Source organism: Trachurus japonicus, chromosome 23 (assembly GCF_045865225.1).
Source record: "Trachurus japonicus isolate A0001 chromosome 23, Traja_1.0".
In the NCBI taxonomy this organism is placed as follows: Eukaryota; Metazoa; Chordata; class Actinopteri; order Carangiformes; family Carangidae; genus Trachurus; species Trachurus japonicus.
Window position 1 is genome coordinate 257,518 of NC_140929.1, and position 20,273 is coordinate 277,790.

General features: G+C 45.6%; 2 protein-coding genes across 2 annotated transcripts; one reads left to right on the plus strand and one right to left on the minus strand.

Annotated features, from left to right (window-relative positions):
• Positions 1-1,052: 1,052 nt before the first annotated feature.
• Positions 1,053-9,941, minus strand: gcc1 (GRIP and coiled-coil domain containing 1). Its single transcript, XM_085768881.1, has 6 exons — positions 9,759-9,941; positions 7,800-8,112; positions 7,019-7,152; positions 5,004-5,621; positions 2,842-3,336; positions 1,053-1,919 (listed from the first exon to the last, which is right to left on the minus strand). Exons 2-6 carry the CDS (start codon positions 8,035-8,037, stop codon positions 1,089-1,091), a joined length of 2,316 nt encoding a protein of 771 aa, XP_085625007.1. The 5' UTR covers positions 8,038-8,112; positions 9,759-9,941; the 3' UTR covers positions 1,053-1,088.
• Positions 9,942-10,396: 455 nt separating this feature from the next.
• Positions 10,397-17,125, plus strand: LOC146962218 (ADP-ribosylation factor 4). Its single transcript, XM_085769075.1, has 6 exons — positions 10,397-10,656; positions 11,854-11,934; positions 12,461-12,570; positions 14,599-14,670; positions 14,889-15,014; positions 16,628-17,125. The coding sequence occupies exons 1-6, from the start codon at positions 10,590-10,592 to the stop codon at positions 16,712-16,714; spliced, it is 543 nt and encodes a 180-aa protein (XP_085625201.1). The 5' UTR covers positions 10,397-10,589; the 3' UTR covers positions 16,715-17,125.
• The last annotated feature ends 3,148 nt before the right edge of the window (positions 17,126-20,273 follow it).

Here is a 20,273-nt window from a genome sequence, read left to right on the forward strand (position 1 = left end):
CTTCCGTGACAAAATTTGACAAAATGTACAACTATCCCTTTAATTTTCACAAGATACCAGAACCAGTCAGAACCAGTTTGAAGCAGAAAATAGTTTTAATTTCAAGCGAAAGAGAATCAAAAATAAACATCAAGAACCATCGATTAGTCACACGTTTAAATATGTGTGGTGGCCTGGGAAAACCCTTCACATGGTGGGATTTTGACATTTTCATTTTTTGATATTTCCATAAACTAGACGTTTTCAGCCATTCATAACTGTTTGAATAACTGAGATAGCCCTCTCAGATCAAAAGTTATGGGCATTTTAATCTATTATGACCAAAAAACTGAAAAGTGAGAAAAATGGCTTTAACTAGAACGTTGCTGTTTTAACCCTCTAAAGACGAGTGTTTTACAAAACATTAAACAACTTCTGAACCGTTTATGATAGAGATTAGCTGTAAACTGTATCTGAATCGTGTGATTTTCTGCTTTCCGAGGGTCCTTGAATGGTGCCTGTATGACAAGAAGGGACCGCATAGGGTGCGTGTAATCACGTGGTACGGGAACAGACGCTAACCTAGCGTAGCATCGATGCTAATCCGAACGTAGCATCAATGCTAAACAGAACGTAGCATCGGCGCTAAAACGAACTCATCATCGGCACTTGCACAAGTTTTACAAAACACCAACAGCCGTTTATGATAAAGACGAGCTGTAAAAAAGCATCTGAATCGCGGGATTCTCTGCTTTCCGAGGGTCATTGAATGTTACCTCAACAACAACAACGGACCTGTCTCCTCTAGCGCTGCTGCTGCAGATCAGCTGTTCTGTGTCTCAGGTGAAAATGAAACGCTTCACTCGCCACAAAAACATAAAAATAAGTACTTTCCGTTTTGTTTTCTTAAAATATTTATTCACCACGATGTAGTAGAGAGTTCAAAGTACCAGAATCACACAAAATATCAAAATCATGGAAATAGTACTTTTCCACCTATTTTGGCTATTTGCCACAATCGAACGTCCGCGACATCCGACGGGTTTTCCCAGGCCGCCACACATATTATCTCATCTCTGATTGGTCCACCAGGCCGACGCCCCCTCATCTCATCTCTGATTGGTCCACCAGGTGGCCGGCCCCGCCCCCTGCAGCCGCATCACGCCCTGCCTCTCAGCGGGGCTGAAGTGCAGCACGGTGAGCACGGCGTTGAGCGCGTGCTGGCGGCCGCCGCCGTCGGGCAGCGTGAGGAACTTGTAGACGACGTTCTTCAGATACTCCATGTTGGCTCCTTCTCTGCTGCGGTCGCGGCTCAGCTTCTCCAGTCGCTGCCGTAGCTCCGCCTCCTCGTCGCCGTGGCGCTGGCCGTCGGCCGCCAGCCGGCCGCGCAGCCGCCGCGCCTCGTCCTCCAGCGCGTGTTTGTGGCGGCGCAGCGCGGCGAGCTCCGCCTCCTTCCTGGCCAGCTGCTCGCCGTACAGCAGCAGCGTCGGCTCGGCGACCGCCACGCGCCGCAGCGCCACGGCAACCGCGTCGCCCTCGCCGTCCGGCCGCGGCTCGTCCTCTTCGGCCTGATCTGCGGCGTTAGCGCTGGCGGTAGCGGCGAGGTTAGCGTTGGCGCTGCGTAGCCGCTCCAGCTCGCCGTCCTTCTCCTGCAGCAGCGCCATCGTGCGTTCCCGCTGCTTGTGAAGCTCCGCCTCCAGACGCAGCAGCTCGTCGCGGTGCGTCGCCGCCGCGGCTAACGCTTCCCGCCGCGCGCTCTGCTGCAGCGCCGCCGCCGCCGCCGCGCGCTCCTCCAGCTCGCGGGCGTGGCGCGCCTCGGCCTCGTCGCCGTGGATACGCAGGGTGATGTACTTCTCCTTCAGCTCCGACAGCTGCGCCCGCTGCTCCTCCAGCTGCGTCGCCTGGCAACCGTCTCTAGCGTTCTTGTTCTTCAGAACCACCTGGTAACAAAACGTTGAGATTGTAACTGACAGCGATTAAAGGTGCAGTTCACGTGTTGTAGCAGCGGTGTAGTCTAATGTGTTGTAGTGGGTAAACTGCTGTTACCTAGCAACCAGCGGTGTAGTCTAATGTTGTGTAGTGGGTAAACTGCTGTTACCTAGCAACCAGTGGTGTAGTCTAATGTGTTGTAGTGGGTAAACTGCTTTCTAGGTGGTAAACTGTTCATACTTGTATCACATAGACGCTGGACGCTCGTTTAAATTAGGCGTAGCTACATTTTGGAAAGATTGTAGAGACATTTCTGGGAAAAAAGTGGTACAATTTCTCTCTTTTTTTAAAAAAAAAATCTGGTAAAATCTCTCAGAAGAAACTGGTAAAATTTCTGAAAGGAATTCTAGGAAAAGTGATAAAATTAAAAAAAGAAAAAGAAAAAAAGAAGTCAAACAATATTAGAAAAAAGTGGTAAAAGTAAAAATAGTATATAGTAAATAGTAAAATTTATTTTGAGAAGAAAGTGGTCTAATTACTCAAGAATTCTAGAAAAAGTGGTAAAAACTATTGTAGAAAAATGTGGTAAAACTTCTCAAAAAAATTCTAGGAAAAGTGGTAAAATTTCAAAAAAACAAATAAACATTAAAACAATGATGAAAAAAGTGCAGAAATTCTAGTAAAAAGAGGTAAAATGAGAATAAAAAGTAGTGGAGCCTTGAACCCTGTCAACCCTCCACTCTGAGAACCACTGACAATTACTTTAGTTAGATAGTTTAGTTGTACTGGCTATACTGAAGTATTTATACTGAGTATAGCTGAGTATCACATAGACTACACTACTAGTTGTGTTCTGGTTTGTATTGTGTTTCTATTATAACGTATTGTGTGTTTGTATTGTATTGTGTAATGCTTTTATCCAAACCAACCGACCTGCGCTCGCAGCTTGTAGCGCTCAAACTCGTCCTTCAGCTGCCTCAGCTCCTGCTGCAGCGCCGCCGTCGCCACGGTGTCGTCGCCGGGCAACGTGGCTGTGTCGCCGGGCAACGGCTCGGTCTGCAGCAGCTGCTGGATGCTCTGGTCCTGGTCCTGGTTCTGGTTCTGGTTCTGGTTCTGGTTCTTCAGCTGCAGCAGCTTCTTCAGCTTCTCCATCTTCTCCTTCAGCGCCGCCACGTCCAGGTCCACGTCCAGGTCGCGGTCGCGGTCGCGGGCCGTCCGGCCGGCGGCGGCGATGGCGAGCGTCTTGTTCTCGGTGTCGAGCTGCAGCACGCGGTCCCGGAGCCTCTGGGCCGTCGTCTGGTCCCGCTGCCGGTTCTTCTCCGCCGCTCCGAGCAGCTCCGACAGCTCCGACACACGCTGCTCCAGACCGGCCGCGCGGCTCTCCGCCGCCGCCGCGCGCTCACGAGCTCGCTCCTCCAGCTCCACGGCCTGAAACACATCACACACACATAAGTTTATCAACGCTAAAGTGAGTCTGTGTTTTCTCTCCAGCCAATGACAGAGCTCAGGTGAAGCTACGTGCAGCAGAGTAGTAGCTCAGGGCTGCTAGCTGCACTAGCTGTCTCTGATGCTAACGAGTGCTAGCAGCTAGCACGTCTCTCTCTCTCAGCAGCAGTTGTCATGACAACAAAGTAAAATAAACACAGTCTGAGTGAAGCGCTGGAGCCGCCGACCGATTCCCCATCGTCACCGACACTGGTAACAAGTATGAGGACCGTTGTAGTGAGCTAGCTCCATGCTAACTTCGGCTAGCTAGCGGTAGCGGGTTAGCATTCGCCGCTAACACCGTCTTCCCAGCTCAACACGACATAACAACACAACACTGGAGGCTCCCGGTGTTGGTGACGGTCGGCTATCGGCCCACGGCACCAGAGCTTCACTCAGACTGTGTTTCCTTTCCTTTGTTGTCATGACAACGGCTGCTGTTTGGGGCAGGAGGCTAACAGCTTAGCCCCAGAGGAGGAGGGGCTGAGTTTCAATGTTTAGTTTACAAACTGCAACGACCTAAACTCCAGACTCTTTAAAACCATTAACTCTTTCGCGACCACACTAATTCTTCAGCACATCCGCTCAGGACCACATGTTTTTGGCTATTTGTTTACCTTTTATCTCACGTCGAACCGAACTCTGTACATCACCTGCACAGCCCCCGCTGCACAGCGCCCGCTGCACCATGAAAACAGCAGTGATAACCGGCTTTCAGATCCGAGTCTCCAAACCAGAAACGTTTGTAACAGCACCGGAGGAAGTCGCCAGATTTGTCGTCGGTCGCTTTTGTCAAAAGAGGGTTTGGAAAGTCGCCAGATTCAGCGAGAAAGTGGCAGCACTGTAGCCGACAGCCGCACAGCGCTGCACGCTGTCCCCAGAGCAGCATTCAAGGAGAACGATTACTCAAACTAAACCAAGATCACACAGTTTATAAAAAACATTATGTTTTGATTTTAGTTTAAAACAGTTTTACATATCAGAGGAACCATATTCACACACAGGGACCTCAGAGTGTCTATTATCCTAATCTGTAAAAAAACGGTTTTGACGAGTTTACTCGTCAATGGTCGTGAAAGAGTTAAAACAAAAAGTGCATCCCTCAAGAAAACTGTTTAACATAACTATAACTGGTTTATCTACAAATAAGATTCATATTCAAGTATTTATGCGTAAGAACTACATATATGCAACCTAAAGCTCATCCCTAGTCTCACTTTACGAGTCTCGTTGTGGGTCTGGTCTGACCCGGTCTAATCTGGACCTGGTCTAATCTGGACCTGGTCTAATCTGGACCTGGTCTGACCTGGTCTAATCTGGACCTGGTCTAATCTGGACCTGGTCCAGCTGGTCTAATCTGGACCTGGTCTGACCTGGTCTAATCTGGACCTGGTCTAATCTGGACCTGGTCCAGCTGGTCTAATCTGGACCTGGTCTAATCTGGTCTAATCTGGTCTAATCTGGACCTGGTCCAGCTGGTCTAATCTGGACCTGGTCCAGCTGGTCTAATCTGGTCCAGCTGGTCTAATCTGGACCCAGTCTGACCTGGTCTAATCTGGACCTGGTCTAATCTGGTCTAATCTGGTCTAATCTGGTCCAGCTGGTCTCACCTTGCGACTCTCGTTGCTGGTCTGGTCCTGGAACTGGTTCTTCACCTGGACCAGTTCTCTCTGCAGCTCGTCGACTCTGGGATCCGGTTTGTTCTGGTTCTGCTCGGCGGCGAGCAGCTTGGTCCGCAGCCGGTCCGTCTCCTCCCTCAGCCGGCCCAGCTCGGCCTCGGCGCCGCGGTCGGCGGCCTGCGTCGTCAGGGCGATGGTGTCCCGGTGGCGCTGCAGGAGGCGCTGCAGCTCGTGCAGCTGCGTGGCGTGGTCGCTCTGCTCCCGCTGCCGGTCGTGCTGCTGCGTGATGACGCGCGCGCGGCTCTCCGCCAGCTGCTGCCGCACGCCGCGCAGCTCCTCCTCCTGCTGCGTCTCCACGGCGACCAGGCGCTGCCGCAGCTCCTCCACTTCCTGCTTCAGCTGCCGCTTGTCGGCCTGGAAACCGGCCTCCATGCGCGACTTCTCCTGCGTCACCGTGGCGATGGCGACGGTCAGCGTGCTCAGCTGGCCGCGCAGCTGCAGCAGCCGCCGCTCCTCGGGAGGGGGCGTGGCCTGCTGCTGCTGAGGCTCCGCCCCCATCACAGCGCCGCCGCTCTCAGCCTCGGGCTCCACCGCCGCCGCCGCCGCAGTCTGAACCAAAGGAGAAGGAGAGGAGAATAAATGGTGTTAAACAGCGTTATAAATAAATAAACGGCGTTCCTAATGGCGCTACTTTTCCAGTACCAGTATCAGTAAAGTCCTGTTGGATCAGAGAGACTGGAGCCTCCGTCTGAACCCCGACGCATTTCAGAATAAAAGCGCTGTGTCTTTAAATAACGTATTAAAGGGGGCGCTGCTGAGCCTTTAATCCACCACTTTCCGGAGAACGACGCTGGATGTCGCCATGACACTCCATTCATTACATTTTAGATTAACCATAGCTGGGCTAACCGTTAGCTGTTAGCCGTTAGCAGTGTCTTAAATAACTCAATAAACGCTCCATGAAAAAATATTTTCTCCAGTGGATATCCTAGTTCCAACATGACTGAGCTAACTGGAGTAGTTTCATGTGGTGTCCCACAACAGGAGGGTTTTAACAGCTGACGTCCTGATGTTAGCTTAGCTGCTGCTGTTAGCTGTCAGCAGCAGCTAAGCTAACAACTACGATAACCATGACTAATTACAAAAACGTGGACACAGAAATAGTAATGTTTGTTCAATAATTTGTTTTATAGACTTAACAAACATCAGATTTAGTCAACACGGTTTTGGCAGCCCAGAGCCCCCACATTTGGTGCCTACACCGCCGGCTAACGCTACCAGTTAGCCGCTAGCTAGAATGCTACTAAAACCGACTTCTGTTGTGGTGTGACGCAATGGATCCTGGGAAAATAAAGTGGTGGATAAAGTAGGACGTGAGTTTGGAAGCTCCTGCCGATTTCGATAAAAATTGTTATTCTTCTGCGCTTTTAGATTACTTTTTTTGTCCTGTGTTATACAACAGTACTTACTTTGGACTACGTAAAATGTCTCGCAATACTCGCAATATTATCCAGACACATCTGAGGCCTGGTCTGCAAACCGCGACCCCACCCTCGAGTAGGCCGCCGACTCCTACAGGTGTCGCCTCGACGCAAGCCAATCCTGACATTGCTGCCCTCAAGCTCGAGTTGCTGACTTCGCTACGGAAAGACATTGCTGCTATTTTTAAGAAGGAACTCCAAGATACCCTCGGCGATGTTCTGTCTACTATCAAGCTCGACCTGCAAGCGGTGAAAACACAGCTGGCGAATGATAAAGCAGCTACCGATGCTACCGTGTCCGAGCTAAAAGGTACGGTCGGGGAGATGGAGTACGCGCTCACTGAGTGCTCAGATGACATCGCTGAGTTGAAAACTACTGTCAAGTCCCTCACTGCTAACGTAGCCAAGCTGGAAAATAAATGTGAAGATTTGGAATCCAGGTAAACAGAGTCCAAATAATTTGACACGTTTGAGCATTTTACTAACTAGTACTTTCATGAGTAACTGATGAAGCGGTGAGGTCACCTGTCCTCCCAGCTCGTCCTCTGATTGGTCGCCTCTGGGCTCAGTGGGCGTGTCCTCGCTGTCCTCGCTGTGCAGAGAGAAGCCGTCGTCCGGCAGCAGCTCGGGGCCGGCGGCGGCGGCGGCGGCGGTGATGTCATGGCCAGGGTTCCTACGCAAGTATGGAAAGTATAGAATTAGATTTTATACATTTCCAAGCCTGGAAAAGAATGGAAAATGGAAACTATTGTATGGAAATATATTTATCTTAATACTGATCTGGGTTTGGTCTGATCTGAAGATATTTGGGTTAATTATTTTGTACCTAGCTACAATCTCCTGGAAAGTATTTGGTGACATAATGGCATACACATTCAGAATAACGAAAACAAATGATTAATTGCATAATTTTTTTTAATATAATGCACAACTTGGCTACTTGTGTGGCGGTGTGTGTGTGTGTGTGTGTTGCCTCTGTGCCGTCCAAGAGTTCACCTGTGTCGTTCTATGTCTTGGGTTTCTCCTGTATTTTCCTGTGATCTGTATTTTATTGTGATTTGTATTGTGAGTTTTATGTTGGGACTACAGATGGAAATGAGCCCTAGTGGCTAAATCTGGTACAACCATCTCTTCATTGTTCTAAAATTGATTAATGGTATTGTACACTGTCCTGTAATAATAAACTAAACTAAAAAAAAACTAATAACAACTATTTACTCAAGTATCACAAATTATTAGAATTTTTTTTTAATTAGGGTCTGGAAAAAGTATGGAATTTGGAAATTTCAAATGTGTAGTAACCCTGCATGGCGGTCCTGGTCCTGGTCCTGGTCCTGGTCCTCCTGGTCCTGGTCGGGTGCGGCGGTCAGCGCCCTGAGGCTCGACTCCAGCGCCTCCTTCTCCTTCAGCAGACTCTTGTAGGCGCGGACCAGGTCCTTGAAGCGGCTCTGGTACTGGACCAGCTGCTTCTTCTGCAGCTCCACCGCGTCCAGCAGCTCCTTCCTGCTCGGACCGCCGCCGAAGCTCATCCCAAACTTCTCCATGACGACGACGACGATGACGAGGCGCCGGTCCGACCCGGTTCATGTGGATCTGGGCCGGACCATGGTGGACTCAACCTGTCGACACAGAACAACCACAGGCCGGATCAATACTCATCAATATTTAAAGGGATACACCAACATTTTTTTTTTCTCCGTGTCTTGCCTCACTCCTGAGTCCATGACCAGCAGATAGACACCATCCTTTCCACTGTGCGTGCAGTAACCATGGAGATAGAGCCGTATCGCCGTAATTAGCTTAGCTCAAACACTGGAAGTGTATGGGTAGTGTTAGCCTGCCTCCTACCTAAAGTCGCTAATTAGCTTAGCTCAAACACTGGAAGTGTATGGGTAGTGTTAGCCTGCCTCCACCTAAAGTCGCTAATTAGCTTAGCTCAAACACTGGAAGTGTATGGGTAGTGTTAGCCTGCCTCCACCTAAAGTCGCTAATTAGCTTAGCTCAAACACTGGAAGTGTATGGGTAGTGTTAGCCTGCCTCCACCTAAAGTCGCTAATTAGCTTAGCTCAAACACTGGAAGTGTATGGGTAGTGTTAGCCTGCCTCCACCTAAAGTCGCTAATTAGCTTAGCTCAAACACTGGAAGTGTATGGGTAGTGTTAGCCTGCCTCCTACCTAAAGTCGCTAATTAGCTTAGCTCAAACACTGGAAGTGTATGGGTAGTGTTAGCCTGCCTACACCTAAAGTCGCTAATTAGCTTAGCTCAAACACTGGAAGTGTATGGGTAGTGTTAGCCTGCCTCCACCTAAAGTCGCTAATTAGCTTAGCTCAAACACTGGAAGTGTATGGGTAGCGTTAGCCTGCCTCCACCTAAAGTCGCTAATTAGCTTAACTCAAACACTGGAAGTGTATGGGTAGCGTTAGCCTGCCTATGACGATAGAATGTGTGCTTTTACTTTGAAATAGGAAGCTAAGCTACCCTCGATGTAGCTAGCTTGAACCAAAATAAAGCGTCTTTGCTTGAACCCTCCGTTTTGACCGATCTCGTCCCGTTAGCGGCATTTGACCGCTCAAGATGCCTTACCGGAGAGTTTTGTCAACTCTGAGACGAAGATCAGCCCGCCGGTTTCCCTTTAGAGTTGCTGAAGAGTTTCTCTGATGACTTTAGGTGGAGGCAGGCTAACACTACCCATACACTTCCAGTGTTTGAGCTAAGCTAATTAGTGACTTTAGGTGGAGGCAGGCTAACACTACCCATACACTTCCAGCGTTTGAGCTAAGCTAATTAGCGACTTTAGGTAGGAGGCAGGCTAACACTACCCATACACTTCCAGTGTTTGAGCTAAGCTAATTACGGGCGATTCGGCTCTATCTCCATGGTTACTGCACGCACAGTGGAAACGATGGTGTCTATCTGCTGGTCATGGACTTGGGAGTGAGGCAAGACACGAAGAAAAAAATGTTGGCGTATCCCTTTAATCTATCAATCGATTAATTGATCAATAAAAGTATAGAATGATTATTGTCACAGGTCTGTCGTTAGTCTGAGATGAATAAATATAAATAAATAAAATATATAGATATTTATACATTTGTCAGGCTCAAAAACAGCTGTTCGTGACGTCACAGTGAGCTCAGTCTCAGTGTTGATCAGTTTGATCAGATCGATTATCGATCCCATCAGTTCCTGTCACCGGGTTTTACAGCTCAGACTGAAACTTGAACGTTAACCGACAGAAACACCGACGTTAGTCTCCGGTTCTTACCTGGTCGATCGGTGATCGGTCGGTTTAACGAGCTCCACTAGTTACTGGATTATAACACAAACTGGGTTTATACAGAAAGTGTAGAAGTGTAAATACAACAAACACAGACCGAGAACTGCCAGCGAGCAGCCGCCATGTTGGACTGAACCGGAGCTGGAGGAGGAGGAGGAGGAGGCGGGAATTCAGTGATGCCTTCAGGACACCGGGAATTTCTAACTACGGAAGACAGGAAAGAAACAATAAATATAATACGTTTTATAATATAGGCTATTATTAAATTATTACACGATGGCGTACGGTAACGTTATGACGCATGTTTCAGTTGTCTGTGTTTGTTTTGATTTCATTAACCTACAGTTAAGACTGACAGCAGAGTGATAACAACTTTATGTTGTTAATTTCTGATAAACGTGTGTTTTCATGACGTTTTTAATCAACTAAACTAATTAAATAAACCTGTTAGTTGATTGACTAACTTAACAACGGTGTATGGATGTCCCTGCATACGGGTACTCTTGTTTTTATTTGGTGAAGTACAAAAGTCTTCGAGTGTCCGGGCTTCCTCTTGGACCGTGAACGCATCAACGGTAAAAAACACTGTCAATAAAGTTTTTCACAGCAGTGACGTCATTTATTCCGCGTTGGCCTGGACGTGGCACCGAGGAGGAGCTGCGCCCACTCCGGTTCATCTCCGTCTGTTCCCGGTCTGTTCCCGGTCCGTTCCCCGGTTCCCACCGACCGACCGACCGGCGCCGCTCCCGGTTCGAATCCCAGCCCCTGACCCGGACCCACCGACCGACCGAACCGGAACCACCGGGACGAAGCAGCGACATGGGCCTGACGATCTCCTCTCTGTTCTCCCGGTTCTTCGGGAAGAAGCAGATGAGGATCCTGATGGGTGAGCTAACAGGCTAACAGCTAACGGCTAGCAGGCTAACAGGCTAACGCTCCTTATCTATGCTGATGGGTGAGCTAACAGGCTAACAGCTAACGGCTAGCAGGCTAACAGGCTAACGCTCCGTATCTATGCTGATGGGTGAGCTAACAGGCTAACGGCTAACAGGCTAACGCTCCATATCTATGCTGATGGGTGAGCTAACAGGCTAACGCTCCATATCTATGCTGATGGGTGAGCTAACAGGCTAGCAGGCTAACGGCTAACAGGCTAACGCTCCATATCTATGCTGATGGGTGAGCTAACAGGCTAGCAGGCTAACGGCTAACAGGCTAACGCTCCATATCTATGCTGATGGGTGAGCTAACAGGCTAACGCTCCACATCTATGCTGATGGGTGAGCTAACAGGCTAACAGTATCCTGATGGGTGAGCTAACAGGCTAACAGGCTAATGCTCCATATCTATGCTGGTGGGTGAGCGAACAGGTTTCTATTTATTTTATTGACAATTAAATCAGAAGTCAGGTGAATGTTTGTGTTAATCTAAGTCTTAAATAGTTGTATCTTCCGACAGCAATCACTTCTATAGAGTGTTTGGTCTGAAACACGGGTCTGTCAGTCACTCTGCTCTGCTCTGAGCCCAGGAGAAAACTTTCCTTGTATCCTACAACCTTTATCCAATGAGGAGAGAGAACGGCATAAAGGGGCAGTCCTCTCTGTGTGTGAATGTGGTGACGTAGGGACGAGGACCAATAGATCCATGACGAGGGCGGGGGCTGCTAACTCCATCGGCTGACAGGAAGTTAGACAAAACCACCGGATCGCTTACTGATAGCTTTAAATGTACAGAAACACTTGGCATAGTACAGTGCAAAGGTAAATAAATATAGGCTACAGACAGTTAGAGCTGTCAGAAACTAAAGCTAGCACAGTTAGCCACCGGAGGCTAGCAGCGCTGCGAGCTAACGGGGCGGTGCAACGTTAAAGGGACAGTGCTCCTGGTGAAACAAAGTTAGTCTGTAGTCTGGATACATTGTTGTTTCCTGTCGTGGTGAATGTGCACCGATAGTTCAAGCTAATGAACCTCCTGCTACGACTAGAGGAGAATATGACTAAATGTTGAACTGTCCCTTTAACTCTTTCTCCGTCTGACAGACAGTTTAACTTTGTGTGTGTGTGTGTGTGTGTTTGTGTTTCAGTGGGTCTGGACGCCGCCGGTAAAACGACCATCCTGTACAAACTGAAGCTCGGAGAGATCGTCACCACCATCCCAACTATCGGTAAACGATCAATAATTTATAATCACAGGGTTCCTACGCAAGTATGGAAAGTATGGAAATGTATAGAATTTGATTTTATACATTTCCAGGTCTGGAAAAGTAAGGAAAATGGAAATTATTGTATGGAAATATATTTCTTATCTGGGTTTGGTTTTATCTGATGTTATTTGGGTCAATTATATTGTATGCCCTATTGTACCTACAATCTCCTGGAAATTATTTGGTGACATAACGGCATACAAATTCAGAATAATGAAAACAAATGATTAATTCCATGGTTTATTTAAATGACACGCATCTTTTTACTCAAATGTCACAAATTATTAGAATTTTTTACTGAGAAGTCTGGAAATTAGGGTCTGGAAAAAGTATGGAATTTTAAAATTTCAAATGTGTAGGAACCCTGTAATCAATCATCTATAATCTATAACCTGCGATCAGACTGATGCTGACTGTGTGTGTGTGTGTGTGTGTGTGTGTGTGTGTGTGTGTGTGTGTGTGTGTGTGTGTGTGTGTGTGTGTTCAGGCTTCAACGTGGAGACGGTCGAGTACAAGAACATCTGCTTCACGGTCTGGGACGTCGGCGGTCAGGACAAGATTCGTCCTCTGTGGAGACACTACTTCCAGAACACACAGGTACCACAACCACAACCACAACCAGAACCAGCCAGCTGTGGTGTTTTTCTTAATAAACTAATTATTCCCATCAACAGAGAGTCTAATGCTGCGTTCGATTGCACTCGGAACTCGGAAAGATCCCGGTCGGAAATTCCGACTCCGAGGTAAATGCGTTTCATTGCGCAACCTTGGAAAACATGGCCGGCCACAGTAAGCTCATATCTTTCGAGCATCAAAAAGTAGCTGCTGCTGCTGGGGAAGAACATTAGCTGCTTGGGGGAGAGAGAGAAAGAGAAACGCCACTTCTGCAACACACGGTCTTGAACGCACCAGCGAGGGGAATCCTGCATGTGTCACAGCGAGCCGTGCAGATTCAACTCTTGCTGCAGTACGCTACACGTGGAACTAGGCTATATTCCCTTTTCCATAACTTCTCCCTTGCTTAAATGTCTAGGCTGGAAAATAAATAGCCTAAATAAAGAAATACCTCTCGTGGTGTGCGACACCATATTGCTGTGACGAAATTCCGACCGACTCGGGCTGCTTGGATCCTACCCGAGTTCCCGAGTCAGAGTTCCGACTTCAAGGGGCCGTTCTATTGCATTTTTCCGAGTCAGGTGTTGGATCTTTCCGAGTTCCGAGTGCAATCGAACGCAGCATAAGCGGAAGCAGGAAGTAACGTCGCCATGGGAACTCAACTCTGAAAAAGTCTCCATGTGAGTGAACGGGAGTCAAAGTTTTGTTTCTAATCCGATTGAACTGTGTGATGATAAAACTCTCTGACCTTTACCTCTCTGTTTAAAACACCAAGAAATAATCAGTTTGTTGTAAACGTCAACAGTAGAATGTGTTTAGTGCAGATGCTCTTCAGACTACAGTTAAGGTCTTTGCACACTGAGTCCGTTTTTTTCGCATGCGTTTTTCGTATCCGTCATCCGACAAAAAACGTAACGTGCAGGCTCCTTGCACACTGAGTCCGTTGCGTTTTATTCGCATGCGTTTTTATTTTGTGGGAGACAAAATCGTCACGCAGTGATGCACTTTGTGGTTCTCTCGTCTCACTTGTTGAGAAATGAAAAATTTTATTGTGTCCATCCTGAGAGGAGCCAGTAGAGGGGATCGACCAGCTTAGTAAGCAGCAGAACTATCATGATCACTTCAACTGTTTATTTTAGGATGTCAGAGGTCCAGTTTGATAGATATTGATTATTAGCTCACACATTAAACAGAAGACGGACAATTTCCATGATCCTGAACAGCGGCTGGCGCACGCACACACACACACACAGACACACACTCAGCGGTGATCCCCCTCCCCTCCCTTCTCTCTCCCTCTCCAGCCTCTAAACTCTGATGTGATTGGTCAAAAGACTTTTCACGGATGCGAAAAACGCATTAAACCGAACCTGTTCCGAAAACTTTTATGACGGACGAAAGTTTCGGACTCGGTGTGTAAACATGATCAACACAACATGAGGTCCAATTTATTTTTTGACGTGCGGCAATTTCGGACGAAAAAAGCGGACTCAGTGTGCAAAGGCCGTAACAGTGGAGCAGCTGAAAGGGAACGGGCGCCATGTGGTGACGTCACGTCGGATTTTATAACAGTTTTACCACAAACTGCTGGTTTCTCTTCATGAACCGTGGTGTTTTAAACGGGTAGAGGACTGAGAGTTTTATCATGACACAGTTCAATCAGATTAGAAATAAAACTTTGACTCCCGTTCACTCACATGGAGACTTTTTTCTGAGTTGAGTTCCCATGGCGACGTTACTTCCTGCTTCCACAGTTTCACCTGGCGATGAGTTCTGATGGAGGCCGACGACCAATCAGAGACAGAAGCAGAAATCTGGTGTTTACAGTCGACTGCAAACATTGATAAATATTGATAAACATTGATAAACATTGATAAATATTGATAAACATTGATAAACATTGATAAATATTGATCCATTGATCCGTGGGTCTCGTGTCTCTGGGCCTCAGAGGGTTAACGGTGACCTCTGACCTCTGACCTTTGACCTCTGTTCTGTCTGTTCTCTCAGGGTCTGATCTTCGTCGTCGACAGCAACGACAGAGAGCGAGTAGCAGAGTCTGCAGAGGAACTCTCCAAGATGGTGAGAAACACTTTATTGATCCTTTATCTATTGATCTGTTGATTGATTGATTGATACGGTCGTCATCAGTCATGTGACTCCTCAGTGACATCATCAGTCATGTGACCCTCTCTGTGTAGTGACATCATCAGTCATGTGACCCTCTCTGTGTAGTGACATCATCAGTCATGTGACCCTCTCTGTGTAGTGACATCATCATCATCTCTCTCTCTCCTCAGATCCAGGAGGACGAGCTGAAAGAAGCCGTTCTCCTCGTCTTCGCCAACAAACAGGATCTCCCCAACGCCATGGGAGTCAGCGAGCTCACCGACAAACTGGGTCTGCACAGCCTGCGCAGCCGAACCGTAAGGATCAATAATCTATACCCGATCAATAATCTATACCTGATCAATAATCTATGCCTTATCAACACAGTGAACCGTGAGGATCAATAACCTATACCTGATCAATAATCTATACCTGATCAATAATCTATACCTTATCAACACAGTGAACCGTGAGGATCAATAATCTATACCTGATCAATAATCAATACTTTATCAACACAGTGAAACGTAAGGATCAATAATCTATACCTTATCAATAATCTATACCTTATCAACACAGTGAACCGTGAGGATCAATAATCAATACCTGGTCAATATCTGATCCATACTGTGAACTGTAAGGATCAATAATCAATACCTGATCGATACCTTATCAACACAGTGAACCATGAGGATCAATAATCTATACCTGATCAATACCTGATCAATACCCGATCATACAGTGAACCGTGAGGATCAATAATCTATACCTGATCAATACAGTGAACCGTAAGGATCAATAATCTATACCTGATCAATACAGTGAACCGTGAGGATCAATAATCTATACCTGATCAATAATCTATACCTTATCAACACAGTGAACCGTAAGGATCAATAATCAATACCTGATCAATACCTGATCCATACAGTGATGAACACTCTGGAGTATTGATTAGTATTGATTATAACCATATTATTGATAACCCTTCTTGTTGAGTATTGATTAGTATTGATTATAACCATATTATTGATAAACCCTCTAGTTGAGTATTGATTAGTATTGATTATAACCATATTATTGATAACCCCTCTTGTTGAGTATTGATTATAACCATATTATTGATAAACCCTCTGGAGTATTGATTAGTATTGATTATAACCATATTATTGATAAACCCTCTGGAGTATTGATTAGTATTGATTATTACCATATTATTGATAAACCCTCTGGAGTATTGATTAGTATTGATTATAACCATATTATTGATAAACCCTCTGGAGTATTGATTAGTATTGATTATAACCATATTATTGATAAACCCTCTGGAGTATTGATTAGTATTGATTATAACCATATTATTGATAAACCCTCTGGAGTATTGATTAGTATTGATTATAACCATATTATTGATAACCCCTCTGGAGTATTGATTAGTATTGATTATAACCATATTATTGATAAACCCTCTAGTTGAGTATTGATTAGTATTGATTATAACCATATTATTGATAAACCCTCTAGTTGAGTATTGATTAGTATTGATTATAACCATATTATTGATAAACCCTCTAGTTGAGTATTGATTAGTATTGATTATAACCATGTTATTGATAAACCCTCATCAATATTGATTAGTATTGATTATTACCATATTATTGATAACCCCTCTAGTTGAGTGTTGATTAGTATTGATTATAACCATATTATTGATAACCTTCTTGTTGAGTATTGATTATAACCATATTATTGATAACCTTCTTGTTGAGTATTGATTATAACCATATTATTGATAAACCCTCTTGTTGAGTATTGATTATAACCATATTATATTCTATTATATTATTGAGTATTGATTATAACCATGTTATTGATAAACCATATTATTGATTACTGATTATTACCTGTCCCCTGTCCCCCCCCCCCCTAGTGGCACGTCCAGGCCACCTGCGCCACCCAGGGCACCGGTCTCTACGAGGGTCTGGACTGGTTGTCCAACGAGCTGTCGAAGCGCTAGAGCGGAGCGGTCGCCAGGCAACAGGAAGCAGCAGACTGATGTCATCGATGATGTCACCGTGTACAAACTGATGAAGAGGAGGAGGAGGAGGAGGAAGAGGAAGAGGAGTTTCACAGGACTGTTTTTGTTTTTTTTAACTTATAAATGTGTCCGTCTGTAGGAGGAGGCAGCGACGTCATGGACTCTGAGCTCACCCTGATTTCCCATCATGCTCTTCTCCTCCGTTGTTCTTCTGCAGGTGTTCGTTCCATCTGTTTTTTCTTTTTAATCCGCATGTTTTAACTGAATCATGTGACAGGAAGTGGATCGGGGGGGGGGCTTTTAGAGGGGGGGGGCTTATGAAAGGCTGCAGCCACCACCACCTGCTTTTAAAGGGGGCGGGGCTTGTGACAGACGACTGTTACCGACTGTGTACGTTCACACCAAAAGCTTCCAAAGCGCCAGAAACGCTCGAGGGTTATTACTACGCTTCAGACAAAACAGCTTCCAAAACGGCAAAACACTTTCAGCTGCTTTGGCCGCTCGTCACGTGACTGACGACAAAGTTCGATCGCGCTGGTCACTGGAGCCGAAATACAAAAAGAGAAAAGAAAAAGGCAGCGGATGGACGTCTCTATTCTGACTGGCTGCTGCTGAACCGCGTCAAAGCTGATTACCCTGAAGTTAACCAGGGCTCAACTTCTCCTCTGAAGCTTTGGAAGCTTTGGAAGCTTTGGAAGTTTTGAAGCTTTGGAAGCTTTGGAAGCTTTGGAAGTTTTGAAGCTTTGAAAGTTTTGGAAGCTTTGGAAGTTTTGGAAGCTTTGGAAGTTTGGAAGCTTTGAAGCTTTGAAAGTTTTGGAAGTTTTGGAAGCTTTGGAAGTTTTGGAAGCTTTGAAAGTTTTGGAAGCTTTGGAAGTTTTGGAAGCTTTGAAAGTTTTGGAAGCTTTGGAAGTTTTGAAGCTTTGAAAGTTTTGGAAGCTTTGAAAGTTTTGAAGCTTTGGAAGTTTTGAAGCTTTGAAAGTTTTGAAGCTTTGGAAGCTTTGAAGTTTTGGAAGTTTTGTAAGCTTTGTAAGTTTTGGAAGCTTTTGAAGTTTTGGAAGCTTTGGAAGTTTTGAAGCTTTGGAAGTTTTGAAGCTTTGGAAGCTTTGAAGCTTTGGAAGTTTTGAAGTTTTGGAAGCTTTGGAAGCTTTTGAAGCTTTGGAAGTTTTGGAAGCTTTGGAAGCTTTGGAAGCTTTGAAGCTTTGGAAGTTTTGAAGCTTTGGAAGTTTTGAAGCTTTGGAAGCTTTGGAAGTTTTGAAGCTTTGGAAGTTTTGAAGCTTTGGAAGTTTTGTAAGTTTTGGAAGCTTTGTAAGCTTTGGAAGTTTTGGAAGTTTTGGAAGTTTTGAAGCTTTGGAAGTTTTGAAGCTTTGGAAGTTTTGGAAGCTTTGAAGCTTTGGAAGCGCGGCGACGCCTGTTGACGCTCTGGACGCTCGGTGTCGCCGGCTCTCAGTGAAAATGAATTGACTCCCGGCGTTTTGACGCTTTGGAAGCTTTTGGTGTGAAGGCACAGTTGGGGGGGCGGGGCTTATGAAAGGCTGCAGCCGCCGCCACCTGCTTCTAAAGGGGGCGGGGCTTATGAAAGGCTGCAGCCGCCACCACCTGCTTCTAAAGGGGGCGGGGCTTATGAAAGGCTGCAGCCGCCACCACCTGCTTCTAAAGGGGGCGGGGCTTGTGACAGACGACTGTTACCGACTGATTGGACAGGTGTTGGTCGACTGATTTGTGGGCGGGGCTTCGGCTCATCACAGGTAACAGTCTGCTGTGTGTTTTTTAGAGGGGGGGGGTTAAAGGAAGGTGGCAGTTACCTGTGTGGGGGCAGGGGAGCAGGGGGGGCGGGTATCCACAGGTAAACGGTCACCTGGCGTGTGACTGACGACGACTCATTCCACAGAGCGACCCTGAAGGCCTCGTCATTCCTCATCAATGTGAAGAAGAAACAGAGACGACAATGATGCAATAAAAGGTTTTTTTCTTCTCACCTGTTTTTTTTTGTTGTTTTTAGTTTGATAATTAAAATAATAAATATTCACGAGGCTCCAAAACTCTGTTTGTGCTCCAGAGGAAGTTTCCTTTTATTATTATTAACTGGTCTTTAAACGCATCGTCAGTTCATGTTCATCCAACATTTTAGAGTAGTTTTTAGAATTTAACCGAGTCGAGTTTTAATGTCACACAACGTTTAATTCTGTGTTGAGAGAATTATTGATCTTAAATAATATTTAGTCATAACATAAGAAATAAAATAGATTAAAATCTTTAAAATGATTAGGAGAGAATAAAGAGTTAATTTTTATTCTTTGATAAAACATGTTTTTATTTGTTCTGTTTCATCAGGAAACAGAATCAACTGATCCTGATCAGATACATTTACCATTAATTATTATTTTCATGGGAGTTGAAGTTGGTAGAAATATTTTTTCGACAACACGTGACAACATTTTTTTTACATCAAAGAATTATTTAAAAAATGTATCTAGGAAACGGCAGAAAATAAGAAAAATGATCGTCCAACTCCCGTTAAAATGAGTGTGAAGAATAAACTCTGATAACTTTAATTTAATTAAAATAACAGGACAACAAACACACAGTTAACTTTGATTTGAAATGAGAAGCTGTTCATTAATTATGACAGTCTGCTTTCCCTCATGATCGATTAATGTGCTCCTTCCTTCTTTTTTATTCATTTTTTTCTTTCTTATTTTTTTTTGAATCAGTTTTTTTTCTTTCTTATTCTTTCTCTTTTTTAATCTTTATTTATTTCTTATTCTTTATTTGTTTTTTAGTTTAGTTTAGTTTAGTTTAGTTGTACTAACCACCCGGCGCTAGAGGACAGAAGAGCTCCTCTTAACTGTTCCAGAAATAAATCACAACTTTATTTCCTCCTTCTTCAACTGAATCATAACGTGACTTCAAAATAAAAGCCCGCGTTGTGGTTGTGCATAGATACTGACTAGATGCTGCGTTCCCAGGCAGCTCTATTGAGTGGAATACGTCAACGCGGCGGCCATCTTGGTGAGGGGGAAGCCGCGTCTACTTCCTGCACTAGAGGTCTATCAACCATTAACATCACCACAACTCATCGAATATTCAACCGATTTTCAAGCCGTTTGGTTTATTATAAATGTCAGACACATATTTATGATACAAGAACAACAACAACAAAAAAATTGAAAAATGTTTATATATTTTTTTTATGTATTAAACATAGTACTTAGATACTCAGACACACACCCACATGCATAAACACACTGAAACATGTTGTACAGGGTCTGACTGGTCTGACTGCTGGTCAGACGTTTATATGTCTATGGTCAGAAACCCCTCACCAAGATGGCCGCCGTGTTGACGTACGCTGAGAAGCAGAAGGCGCCATCTAGTCATGGTGGTTGTGTAGCGCGCCTGTCTTATTGTGAAAGGGCCCGGCAGCGGAAGCAGCGTCTTATTGTGAAAGGGCCCGGCAGCGGAAGCAGCGTCTTATTGTGAAAGGGCCCGGCAGCGGAAGCAGCGTCTTATTGTGAAAGGGCCCGGCAGCGGAAGCAGC

Excerpts from the sequence above, each read along its gene's own strand:
- LOC146962218 (XM_085769075.1), top strand. The coding sequence starts at position 10,590 with ATGGGCCTGACGATCTCCTCTCTGTTCTCCCGGTTCTTCGGGAAGAAG. Across the intron at positions 10,657-11,853 it reads GCAGATGAGGATCCTGATGG|TGGGTCTGGACGCCGCCGGT; the intron begins GTGAGCTAACAG and ends TTTGTGTTTCAG. Across the intron at positions 14,671-14,888 it reads CAGAGGAACTCTCCAAGATG|ATCCAGGAGGACGAGCTGAA; the intron begins GTGAGAAACACT and ends CTCTCTCCTCAG.
- gcc1 (XM_085768881.1), bottom strand. The coding sequence starts at position 8,037 with ATGGAGAAGTTTGGGATGAGCTTCGGCGGCGGTCCGAGCAGGAAGGAG. Across the intron at positions 5,622-7,018 it reads AGGACGAGCTGGGAGGACAG|ACTGCGGCGGCGGCGGCGGT; the intron begins GTGACCTCACCG and ends CCTTTGGTTCAG. Across the intron at positions 1,920-2,841 it reads GCTACAAGCTGCGAGCGCAG|GTGGTTCTGAAGAACAAGAA; the intron begins GTCGGTTGGTTT and ends TTTTGTTACCAG.